Source organism: Urocampus carinirostris, chromosome 12, assembly GCF_059441175.1.
Source record: "Urocampus carinirostris isolate Australia breed hairy pipefish chromosome 12, RoL_Ucar_1.0, whole genome shotgun sequence".
NCBI lineage: Eukaryota > Metazoa > Chordata > Actinopteri > Syngnathiformes > Syngnathidae > Urocampus > Urocampus carinirostris.
The window spans coordinates 9,875,485-9,888,584 of NC_142360.1; the positions used below are offsets into that span (position 1 = coordinate 9,875,485).

A 13,100-nucleotide genomic window follows, 5' to 3' on the forward strand; every position below is an offset into this window, starting at 1 on the left:
AGAGGCGAGCCGTTTCTTTTGAAACGAAAGTGGAATAAGAAAGCTTGATGCGGTTGAGAAAATGGTCATAACTTTTTACCACGGAGTAGGACCTCTTCCAAAAGTAAGCTTAACTGAGCCTTATCTTTATAAAGCATATTATTTTATCAAATGTTTATTTTTTAGTACAAAACAATACATGTTATTTATACATGCCTTAAGCATACCTATATAAACCATAAACATACAAAATATAGCACTGAAGCAACATATGAGCAAATCTCGTTCGTAAGTCGGGTAGCGTCTGTATACTCGTTTTTTTGTGATATTGGTTAATGCTTTATACTAAAATATAATAGAAGGTTTCCATCGCATGTCAATAAAGGAATCAGGATTGTCAAAAATCGAGATCGATATGTTTTAACTTTTTAAAGGATGGCCTGAAAATGCGATTGATGTTTTATTGGTGGAAACAGCATTGATTCCAATGAATCGAATAGTTTGAGTGAGTAGAGTGACTGAGTGTAACATGAGTGTGAGCTGAAGTGATTTTTACCAGCACCTGTCTGCAAGTGGCAACATGCCCCTCTGCCAGATTCTGTTTAATGAATCCACCACAACTTCTTCATGTGTATTTCCTTGTGATAGTTAAGTGCAATGATGATACAGAGGAAAATAGAGGAACTAAAAGTGTTAATGTGGCACAGTGGTCAGCATCAATGTGGTGAGTGACTCCTGCACGCTAGTTGAATTTAAAGCGCTTTCCTGTCTTTTGAGTGATGTGTTGGCTCTGAGAAGCAACTTCAGAATGTCTTTTTGTGCGTGAAAAAATTTGAGTTGTCCATTAATGAGCTGTAAACACCCCAATGGTCCCCGGTTCGAGACCGGGTGAAGCATATGTTGGCCTGAAGAGGGATGGGCGCCACCCGGCTGTACTTGCCCAAGACACACCACATATAATGGTGCCCCTACCAACCTAGTGGTTAAGGGGATCAAACCAAACAACAAAACAACCAAGAAGAAATTTGTTATCTATGTTATTATGATAAAAAAACATCTAAATACACACATTGTGAGGAAAGTACCATTCCCATGTTCTTGTTTTATAATGTAAAGACGTGGAGGTAAGTTCAACAAATATGCCCTTTTGGGTTGGACACAGGAAAATGTTTTTACGTTTTAATAAACAAAGAGAAAAATCTTCTGGGCTGGCCCATTTCCGCTTTTGCATGATCAGCTTAATTACACTTGACGAAATAAACCAAATTGAATGTATGCCACAAAAGAATAAATAATTACTCGGAAAGAAAAGCTTTTATCTTTTGTTTTAATTTAGTATTATGGAGTTTGATTTTAGATTTATTTTTAACATTTCCAAGCTTCAACTGAATCAACGTTGTTGTCATTGTCATTTTACTGCAGATTATTTTATTTTCTGCTAGCCAGGGGCTTATCTGCACTGTCGTAGTTTATAGAGCAAGCTATAGGCAATATTATTTGAATTCAACCAACGGAATGGAAATAATTTTAACTGATGCATTGGTGCTTCTTTAGTTCACACACAATAGTTAACCGTTGTCAGTCATTTGAATTGCTACGATGGTAAATTCTAAAACCTTTGGTGGATTTGTCAATTACTCTCATTCGGCCCTTGTGATGACATTTTTGTAATGTACGGGTATTTTCTAGTATGAATAGTAAAAGTAAAGAAAACTATTTTAAGTATTTGTGGGCGTATTTTGGGTTGACCACATTAAAGAGGAACAATCTGCAAAATTCCTTCGGTACTTGAATGAGTGGTTTAGTTTTTGTTGCTTGCTCATTAGCCATACAAGCCACGTCTGTAGGGACCCCCAACACCACCATGGCGTTTTCTTTTCTTCACTCTTTCTTTTTGAGCTTTCTGACACACAAAAGCTGAGCCCCACGGATTTATGGAGAATCCCTGCAAGTGGAATGTCCAGTGCAACCATTGGCGCGTGGTTCTGAGAAGAAAAGGTCTTGCAGACCATTCTTTTTCATCTGTAATTTTTTTTACTTATACGAGTGTCTCAAACTCATGACCAAAAGATACCGGACACCAGGGCAGGCAACTTTTCAGAGTTGTCATAAAGTTGCCTGCTCCATTTTTCACAAATTGAAACACAATAAGACGATTATTAGTAAAAAAAAAACACATGTTGCAAAGTACTAAGGATTGATAATCAGAATATATAACAGAACAACATTTTAAAATTAAGTCTATTATAAATCTACTTATAACATTCATTGCATGTATATGACATGGCTGTTTTCCATCTGCCATCAGTATATACCTGTATTTACTCATCTTCATTCGTTCAATGTTTGCGTTGTATCGTCTGCTACAAGCCATGTGAACTCCTCTTTCCATGATGCTTTTAATGTACGTTTACGTTTTGTAGCGTTATAATTTTTGTTAGCTTATTTAGAATATTTCTTCTGGGGCTGAGGTTTTGACTTGATTCCCAACCACTTATCCATTTTTCTTGTGTTCTCTGTGCGTCTACTTTGGAAAATGATATGCAAATGCACAACCTTTTAACGCTCTGGAAAGTCCAGAAGCACAAAGTTAGTCAATGCAGGCTTCTGATTGGCTGCCGAGTATGCAAATTGCGAAACGAACCAAAATTCTGAAACTTCCAAACAGAACGAAGATTTTGAAATCGCAATAAAGCAAACGTTTGATTTGTAAAAATAGGTACGTAAATGAAACAAAAGATTTGTTTTTTCCTTGAAAATGTTGTCGGCCACCCGGGCAGAGACGTTGTGTAAGTTGTACGCCCGATGTAAAAGATGCGCGTCCGGGCAGACGTTGTCTCAGACACTGCTTATACATATAATCTCGTAAAGACACAACTTTATTGTCAATAGTCCGTGACCTTTGGCTTTTTGAAACTGTAGCTTTTTTTCCTTTTTTTCTTCTGCATACGATTACATTTGTCAGTCCAGTGCGTTTAATCATAGTATTTACCCCGCCTGGACCGGAACTGTTTTGCGGGTCGCTGTTCTACCCTTTGCATTTTCTTGCATCCAGGTGAGCGCAGCGGTGGCCTCCCTCTAACAAATAGCAACTATCTTTCTTTTCAGCACTTTGACCGTCCTATGTGATCAAGCATATGACTAAGGAGTTATGTCAAAAGTGGTCGAAGGTTCAGTCACGCAGTTTTACAGTTACATTTCATATGACTGGATAGTTCTGTATAATTTGCTGGGGAAAGCCAGGACAGAAGCCAGGCAATGGATTGCAATAGCAGGTAGGACATTTTAGGGAGAGGCTTAGTTTTCGAAGTCACTTTTATTTGTTTGGTGTGGCAGGGTGTGTAAAAGGGAGCTTTTCACTCTTCATTCGGTCAACCAGTCATCTGCTTGAACTTGACTTTGTTTGCTACAATGATACTTCTTATTTTTATATAAGAGTCCGGCTCAAGTTAAATGGACATTGTGTATTATTTAGCACCTCATTCTAGTTATAAAAAACTGAATTAATTTTAAAAAAATAATATTGATTTGAATTTTAATCAAAAAATATGAGCTATCATAAAACATGCAGTTGTATTTTACATAACCTGAGGGTCACCTAGCATGGAGCAGACATGATTGTAAGCCATCTTGCTGCCAAGGCTACACCTAAAAACCTTGCAAAAGGCTGGGCAAAAAATGAGAAGAAAACGGTGCAGTTTGGTCACCGGTTTTCAGTTGCACTACGCAATTTCAGTGATATATAGTGGTCCCTTCAGGAGTGTATTTATTTGTTAAAATGACCTGACAGCAGTTTTCTACTATACTGTAGTTTTTTCCAATTTTCTACAATCTCATATTTCCATTTTTGTTACTCATTTTTTTTCTGCCTCCTTGTTTTTTTTCTATCGGTTAAAATGTTTGATTCTGTTTTCATTTAGAATCTACTTTTGTATTCTATTTCTCTTTTTGTCAATTGGCCAAATATTGGAACAGGTTTTGTGCTTTTTGTTTCGTTCATATTTTGTTTTCTGTGTAGTCTTACCAAAAACTGTAGATCGAAATCTGATTAGCCTTATCCGAAAGGGACACCACTATTTGACCACTTGATGTCAGTGTATTGTGTCGTGCAAACAAAGCAAAAGGAAGAAAAACTGCGGATACTCAAAGTAACCAAACCACACAACATTTCTTCTCATTTTTCTCCAGTCTTTCACAAGCTTTTTGTATTTTGGGGGGAAACTCTGCAGCAAGTTGGCAATTTTCATGTCAGCTCCTCCTTGGTGAGGTTCATGTTATGTAGATTAGATAAAAAAAACATAACCTACTAGTAAAACAAAAAAACAGACACACATTTATATGATAGTTAGTAGTAAGTGCTCCACCACCCATCCTGACTACATTCTACCGAAGAACTATCGAAAGCGTCATCTCCAGCTGCATTGCTCTGTGGGGCGGTAGCTACACCGACTACAACAGGAAAGCCCTAAAATGGTTTGTGAGAAAAGCCGAGAGAATAATTTGGGTATCACTTCCATCCCTGGAAGACATCTACACAACCCGCCTCATTCGCAAAGCCATCTCTATTGCCGACGAGTCAACCCATCCTGCCTTCGGGAAAGAGATACAGAAGCTTTCACTCCAGCACTTTAGACTCACTAACAGTTTCATCCACCAGACAGTAAGACTACTGCACTCTCTCAAAACCGGTAAGAAGAAATGAACACTCAGGACTGCATATCAACTTCCACACACCTGCTGATTGTATTTTTATTCGAGCTATTTTATCCTTTACCTTTTTACCTATTTTACTTTTTTTTTCTCTTTTTTTAAAAAAAATATACAACTCTCGCTATTGCTGCTGCTTGGAACATTTTATTGTATGTTGTGTCTTCTATGTCAGTTGTTTTTACATTAGTATTAGCCTAAAGGTCACCTGCACTTTTATTGAGTATTATCTTAAGTTAGGACTGTTCTACATTTTTTGTCGTCAATGGGAGAGTGTGAAACAACATTTCGATTCCTTGTATGTTGAACACGTCTGAAAAATTGACAAATAATTTGATTTTGATAGTTCATGTATTTTTGCTTATTATTCAAATCAATAAATCAATATTGATTTTTTTTTATGATGAACAAGGGTTGTTTTTTTAACCACGTGGATGCGCTATATATTAATCAATGTCCTGAACCTTTTGGACTCAAACAGCCGTGAAAACAAAATATTTGTAATTTTTATTTTTGAGAGAGGCACAAGATATATTTTAAGACAAAATCAACAGTAATGCAAGATATCCCTTAAACCTTGTCTCCCTCATGAATATAGTGTCGAGGCTCATTTTGACCATCATATTTGTTCTAAATATTGGTTTCAAAACAAAGTGCGAACAAAGTTATTTGTAAAAATGTCCATAATACTGCAAATAACAAGGGCATCTATGTATTTACCTTTCAGCGCAGATGGCGCTGCGTAAAAGAGAGAAGGGAGTGCAATATATGTGCATAGCTCTGCCCATCCCTACTACTCAATCAATATGCTCTGGGTTTTTTGTTTGCTTCTGCTAGTTTTCAGGTGTTTACAGTTTGTTCTGTGGATTTTTATTATAAAGTGTCTCAAACGTCAAGATATATTGTTTAATGAGTTTCCTTATGAACGATTCCTTAGTGATGTGCAGCCTAAACAGGGTCTGTTGATGTGACACCCTGACTGTGAACTGTAGTTGACACTGTGCCCCATATATACAGGACCAAATCATACTTTGCCTTAGCGTGGTTTAGGCTTAACACGTAACAAAGTACTGCAAGAGCAAATTTTTTTCTGAGCCAGATGTACTCACAAAAAGAGCCTTATCTGGCTCGCAAGCCAGGGCTTCCCAAACCCTACTTTAATGGAAGATAATTTTGCATTCAATAAGCAAAACTATCAGTTACTATGTGAGTGACGTGCACAGCTAGCCACTATGTGGTACTACAGCTCCTGGCCCGATGCCCTCTCAAATATCAGATTATGTGTTATTTATTCTAAATAACTGATGTGATTTTTCCTGGTGTCAGGTGGCGACAGACAAGGTTCCTGGTAGGCTGAGTTCTACTCTCTCATGGGTGAAGAAGTCGGTCAGTCAGATGGCTAGCCAAGTGGCCCCGCCTACGTCCCTGCAGACTTCCGCATCTTCGCCGTCGCTATCTTCGCCATCACCGTCGCCTCTCAGCCCCGATGAAGTGGAATTGCTGGCCAAGCTAGAGGAGCAGAACAGGTTAGGTCAAAAACCATTACTTTAAAATCCCCTGCATGTACCTTTTTTAAAAAATTATTTTATTTTTATATAACAGGGGTTAGGAACCTATGGCTCGCTAGCTATATATGGTTATTTTCATAAATACATGTAGCTCAGAGATAAAACTTTGCTCATGCAAATTTTTTCTGTTTCGTCCCAATTCTGATTAGATCTTAACGATATTTGGTACATACAATGCCAATGTACTACTACCAAGTACTGAGTTTTGGTCCAGTATGTGAAGGGCCCAATTTTCACTCCAGTTTACAGTCAAGGTGTCACACCAACATGAAGGCATCCATTATATATAAGCTCATTAAATGTATGTTTAGTGTTGGGACACTTTGTCATAAAAATCTACAGAAAAGCTTTAAACTCTCTAAAACTGCAACCAAGTGCACAGAGCAATTTGATTGGGTGAGCGGTTGAAGTGGACAGATATGATTGAGTGAGCGGATCTCTGCACACACAGCACGCTTCCTTCTCCCTCTCACACGCCCACTGAGCTGAAGGGAAACACTGTGAAGCTGAAAACTTTTCGTTTGCAGTATTTTGTGACATTTTTACAAAAGAACTCCTTTCACCTTGTTCTGAAATCATCCATTATATGCACCGCTTATCCTCAGTAGGGTCGCGAGAGTGCTAGAGCCCACCCCAGCCATCTTCGGGCAGTAGGCAGGGGACACTTTTAACTGATTGCCAGCCAGTCGCAGGGCTCCCAGAGACAGACAGTTCACTCGCTCATTCACACCTAAGGAAAATTTGGACCAGCCAATTAACCTGACATGCATGTTTTTGGAATGTGGGAGGAAACCGGAGTGCCAGGAGGATACCCGCGCAAGCATGGGGATAACATGCAAACTCCACACAGGAGGATTTGATCCCATGACCTCAGAACTGTGCCGCCGACGCGCCGCCACTCAGCCGCCGTGCCGCCTTGTTCTGGAACCATTATTTAAAAAAAAAAAAAAAGTCATAATGAGCCTCAACAATCTTAATGAACTGTAGGAGGTAAAAAAACTTTGGCGTGGTTTATTGGTTGATATGGAACACAGGCTCTGGCATTATTTTTGTTTCATAAATTTTAGCAAATCATCTAATGTCACACCGTGAGATATTGGTGTGGAAAAATTAGCTTTTGTCCGGAGAACAGTTTGGCGGTTGTGTTGACTTTTATATCCAAATATATGGTGTGACTCTCTTTTCCCCCCCAAAAATCTAATATTTTACTACTATGCTCTTGGGGTCAAAAAGGTTCCAGACCCCTGCTATATAGTGTTCAGAGCAAAACCAGTACAAAAACTCACCTCCAAAGTAAAAAAACAAAAACGTATAAACGATTTTACCGTCAAATAAAATATGATCTGTCCTTCAAATTGCATTTCATTTAAAGCAAGTTTCCATTCGTCACATTAGTCAGAATTAATCAAATCACTCACAATCCCAAATATGTCTGTATGACATGGTAAAAGGTCTTAAAACCTAATATTAGTAAGTTCTGGACCTTTATTTATGTTAAAGAATGTATGTAGTTGCTATAAGTTTTTAAAATATTTTTATATAATTAAAAATCAAGGCTGAGTTTATAAAATGAATGAACATCAATCCAAACATCCCAAATTTTAACCAAAAGTACCTTTAAAGGTCGGGTGCGTCATTTGAGGTTGAGTTAAAAGAAGACTATTTCCTCAATTAAGTGTGTGTTAACGATGTCCCACTGAGTTCAAAGAACCTGTATATTTTTTTCCTCACGCCTATCTGGTTTTATATTACTTTTATCATAGCTCTTTGGGACTTGCAACACATTGGAAAGTAAGAGAGGGGGATCAGTTTGGGGGTAGAGGCCTAAAATCGACCCGACCAGAGTGTGGGTATATAAGCCCGAACCCGACGGATTGACTTGATTTGATAAACAAGCCCGAAATAAACCCGAAGCTTTAATTTGCCGCCAAAGTAAACACAAAGCTTTATTCCGTCCGTGCCTTCTTCAGCGCTGAACTGTGCATTTCGGCTGAACTATGCAGCTTGGGCTTTACTTGGGGCCGAGTCCTTCAATTCAATGGTGCACCGCAAGTGCAGCCCCCAAATGAACGGTTTGGCACCAAAGTGCGCATCTCAGCAACGTGCATCAAACAAAAGTGAAACTGAACAAAATGGCACGAAAAAGAAAATCAAATAATGCAGATCACAAACTGCAAATAGTGAACGATTTGGACAAAAAGCAGAAAGAAAGTTTGTTAAGCTTGCAAGCTATTGGCAAGAAATAGAAATGACGTCTGACGTGAGGGAGGTGGAAGGAGGAACGCTGCACGTCTTGTACCCCAACACCGAGGATGAAAATGTATTAGGATTTGGTAATTTGGAGTTAAACTGATAGTTTGGTAAGCTTTGTCTTCATCTAAATAATTACTTGAGTAAAATTAAGTGCATACTGTGTAGGTCTTCCACGAAAAGGAAAAAAAAAAAAGGAAAAGGCAAGGGAGAACCCCGTCCGGCCCGACTTGATATTTTAGGTTCGGGCCTGCGCCCAAGATCTTACCTCTAGTCTGTTGTAGAGTGATTTCATGCTCGCCCTCGTGGTTTTTTGTTAGTTTAGCATGAAAATGGTCAAAGTAAGAAAACGACTGAATAAAAAGTTTGCTCGAACGCAACTAAGAAATGCACGTACTGGCACACAAGTAGCTTGACATTGGCTGCAATGATGATGTAAGCCAGAAATTGGCGTCCGAAAGTCGAAGGTTTTCTAATTCTGGACGGCACCTTTAAGTATAACTTTTATCAACACTGAATGCAACTGAAGTATGGAGTGATAAATGTTGCCTGATCACAAAAAATATTAGTTTTCCCTTATATATTGACATTTGAACATTTTAGTCAGGCAGCATTCACCAAATGTATTCAATATTAATGGTATTTCTTGGTTACTGATAATTGTGAGGGCTGCCAGTTTCTTACACATGCATACTTTTTTCCCTTATTGAATTAATTCTGCTGATGTAATCACTTTTATAATTGGTTTCTGTGTAAAACCCACACAATAATCTAATTCAATAACTACTCCAAAGCAGCAGTTTTAGAGTTTCCGGTTTGCATTACTTTAAAATTGTGACCTTTTAAATTACCTCATTTATATGTAGATGTGCTCTTGTGGGATCAGACAGTCTACTCTGTTTGTGTTGCATTTTTCCCGAGGCCTTTGGACCCTCCAAAGGCAGATAATAGTCGTCCTACAGTGTAGTGGAGTAGCACATGTGGAACATGTCCCAGATCCTTAAACGGACTATGGAGAGAACATCATGAACTGGTCTTGGTATGATTCATTTATAACAGTATACATTCTTTGTGGAGTTGAAAGACGTCCACTCCACTTTAATTGGAGACGCGTCTATATCGTGCCGGTGAATAATTAGCCTAGCTGCTTGTGTGTTTACATAGTGGACGCTACACTAACCTTTTAAGTCAAGTCATTTTTATTTGAATAGTCCTTAATCACAAAGAGTCTCTTTTAAAAAGTATTTATTTGAAATGTATTTTCAACAAACTGTAAACTAGGAATTATACAATAGAAAATTATATGAAGTTAAAAAAAAACACAAGAGTTTGCATTGTGATGAAAAATGAACTTATATTAAAAAAAATGAATGTTTTGAAATGTTTACAGAAAGCCATTTTGTCAGGAAAATTAGTCGCTGCCAAATTCTATTGTACAACTACCTGAATAATACTAACGTGACTTACTGGACTGTCTCAGAAAATTAGAATATTGTGATAAAGTTCTTTATTTTCTGTAATGCAATTAAAATAACAAAAATGTCATACATTCTGGATTCATTACACATCAACTGAACTATTTCAAGCCTTTTATTATTTGAATATTGCTGAATTTGGCTTACAGCTTAAGAAAACTCAAAAATCCGATCTCAAAATATTAGAATATCATGAAAAAGTATACAAGTAGGCTATTCAACTAATCACCTAAATCATCTAATTAACTCGAAACACCTTGCGAGGGTTTCCTGAGCCTTAAAAACATTCAGCTTGGTTCAGTAAACTAAATCACAAGTATGGGGAAGACTGCTGATCTGACGGCTGTCCAGAGGACCATCATTGATACCCTCCATCAGGAGGGTAAGACACAAAAAGAAATTTCTCAAAGAGCAGGCTGTTGACAGAGTGCAGTTTCAAAGCATATCCACAAAAAGTCTGTTGGAAGGGAAAAATGTGGCCGGAAACGCTGCACAACCAAGAGAGATGACCGCAGCCTTAAGAAAATTGTGAAGAAGAGCCGCTTCCAGAATTTGGGGGAGCTTCAAAGACAGTGGGCTGAAGCTGGAGTCCAGGTATCAAAAGCCACAGTTCACAGACGTGTCCGGGAAATGGGCTACAATAGCCGTATTCCCATGGTCAAGCCACTTCTGAACTCAAGACAACGGAAGAAGCGTCTGACTTGGGCTATGGAGAAGAAGCACTGGACAGTTGCAGAGTGGTCCAAAGTCCTCTTGTCAGACGAAAGCAAGTTTTGCATTTCATTTGGAAGTCAAGGCGCCAGAGTCTGGAGAAAGGCTGGAGAGGAGCAAAATCCAAGTTGCTTGAAATCCAGTGTGAAGTTCCCACAGTCAGCAATGGTTTGGGGAGCCATGTCAGCTGCTGGTGTTGGTCCACTGTGTTTCATCAAGTCCAGAGTAAATGCAACTGTGTACCAAGAGATTTTAGAGCACTACATGCTTCCATCTGCTGAAAAGCTCTATGGAGATGAGGATTTCATTTTCCAGCATGATCTGGCACCTGCCCACAGTGCCAAAACCACCAGTAACTGGTGCACTGACCATGGCATCACTGTCCTTGATTGGCCTGCTAATTCCCCTGACCTGAACCCCATCGAGAATTTGTGGGGTATAGTTAGGAAGAAGATGAAAGACACCAGACCTACAAATGCAAATGAGCTGAAGGCCGCTATCGAAGCATCCTGGGCATCAATAACACCTCAGCAATGCCACAGGCTGATTGCCTCCATGCCACGCCAGATTGATGCAGTAATCCGTGCAAAAGGATTCCCAACCAAGTACTGAGTGCATCAATGGACATTTTCAAATGTTTGATTTAGTTTTGCTGTTATAAAATTATTCTTTTACTTGGTCTGAGGAAGTATTCTAATATTTTGAGATAGGATTTTTGAGTTTTTTTCAGCTGTAAGCCAAAATCAGCAATATTCAAATAATAAAAGGCTTGAAATAGTTCAGTTGATGTGTAATGAATCCAGAATGTATGACATTTTTGTTTTTTTAATTGCATTACAGAAAATAAAGAACTTTATCACAATATTCTAATTTTCTGAGACAGTCCAGTATGTTTGATAATTGTGGATCTGCTTTCATGGAAAATCCATCCTTCCATTATCTGCACCCCTTATCCTGGCGTGCTGGAGCCCATCCCAGCTATCGTCGGGCAGTGGGCAGGGGACCCCCTGAACTGGTTGCCAGCCAGTCGCGGGGCACACAGGAACATACATCTCACTTGCTCATTCACACCTAGGAACAATTTGACCGGCCAATGAACCTGACATGCATGTTTTTGGAATGTGGCAGGAAACCGGAGTGCCCGGAGCAAACCCAACATGCAAACTCCACACAGGAAGGTTTGATCCCATGACCTCAGAACTGTGCAGCACATGCGCTAACCACTTCGCTGCTATAAGGAAAATAATTATAACAAAATACATCACAACACTGGTCTCCAACCTTTTTCAAGCTGAGAGCTACTTTTTGTTACTAATTAGCACAAAAGGCACCCAGTTTTATATGAAACCCACCCCAAAAATATATAATGTTATTACCTGGTTAAATATTAAAAATTAGGGTCGAATACACTCAGTCAATTACTAAAAATCTATCACATTGAAGACAATTAAGTACTTTCTGTATTTTATATGCAATTCAATAGTATAAAATAAAAATCACACCATTTAAAGTTTTTTCAAGAATTATTGTATTGTTGCTGCCGTAATAACGTAAAAAAAAACTGATTTTTGTGCATTAAAATGCCAACTGCACCTGAAAATGTCTTCCACATTTTGTTTTGTGTGGGAAATATTGCGAAATGTCCCGACGTTGCATTTGCTAAGTTTATTGAACAAGTGGGGTTTTTATGTGGATTTCTTTATTTATACTGTTACATTTCACCCCATGACGTACATGTGTGTAAGATTAATTCCGGACGTCGCTTTTGTTCACCTTGTAGTTTGACTCGAGTGGGAAGCTCCTTGGCTCTTTGAGGCCACGGGGTTCCGCCCACGCGACCCATATGCAGCTGAAACTCGAGCCTGCAGCATGACGTCAACCCTGTGTTTTCCAGGATCGGGTACTCGAGTGCTTAAGATACATAATACTAAAGACCGAACGAAAATCTTTATTTGCAAACGGACCAAATTAAATCAAACACACAGACCACACGGACAGTCAAATTTATGAATAATGAAACCATTTTGTATTCATCATTTCATTGGCAGAGCAGGAAAGCATTATATAAATATTAGCATACAATTTTCTTGTCTTAAACTTCAATTATAAATGAAATCCGTGCACTGGTCCTTTTGAATAAAAGGATCAATAGATGGGTAATCCTCCATTATGAATAAAAACAACAAGATAAAATCCTGGATGGCTTGACTTGCTGTTAGTTTGTTAATACTATCACTCATTTTATTGTTTGGGGCTAAAGTGTGCCCCACTACAGAATCCGTAATCTCACAATCAGAATCCGCCATGAGGCAAGAGAAGTGTGTGCCTCACCTCTGCGGATTCAGCACAGCAAGCGTTATATACTAATTTTATCGATAATCATAATGTGACAATTCAGCAATTTTGAAAC

At 38.7% G+C, this 13,100-nt stretch overlaps 1 protein-coding gene across 6 annotated transcripts in view; it reads left to right on the plus strand.

Moving 5' to 3' along the window:
• evi5b (ecotropic viral integration site 5b) overlaps window positions 1–13,100 on the plus strand; it is a 46,150-nt gene that overhangs the window by 7,023 nt on the left and 26,027 nt on the right. For all 6 annotated transcript variants that reach the window (XM_088348883.1, XM_088348882.1, XM_088348884.1 and 3 more), the window contains exon 2: window positions 6,013–6,212. In XM_088348883.1, the coding sequence (XP_088205009.1) occupies window positions 6,082–6,212 (131 nt within the window). In that variant the 5' untranslated portion in view covers window positions 6,013–6,081. The remainder of the gene's footprint in view (window positions 1–6,012; window positions 6,213–13,100) is intronic.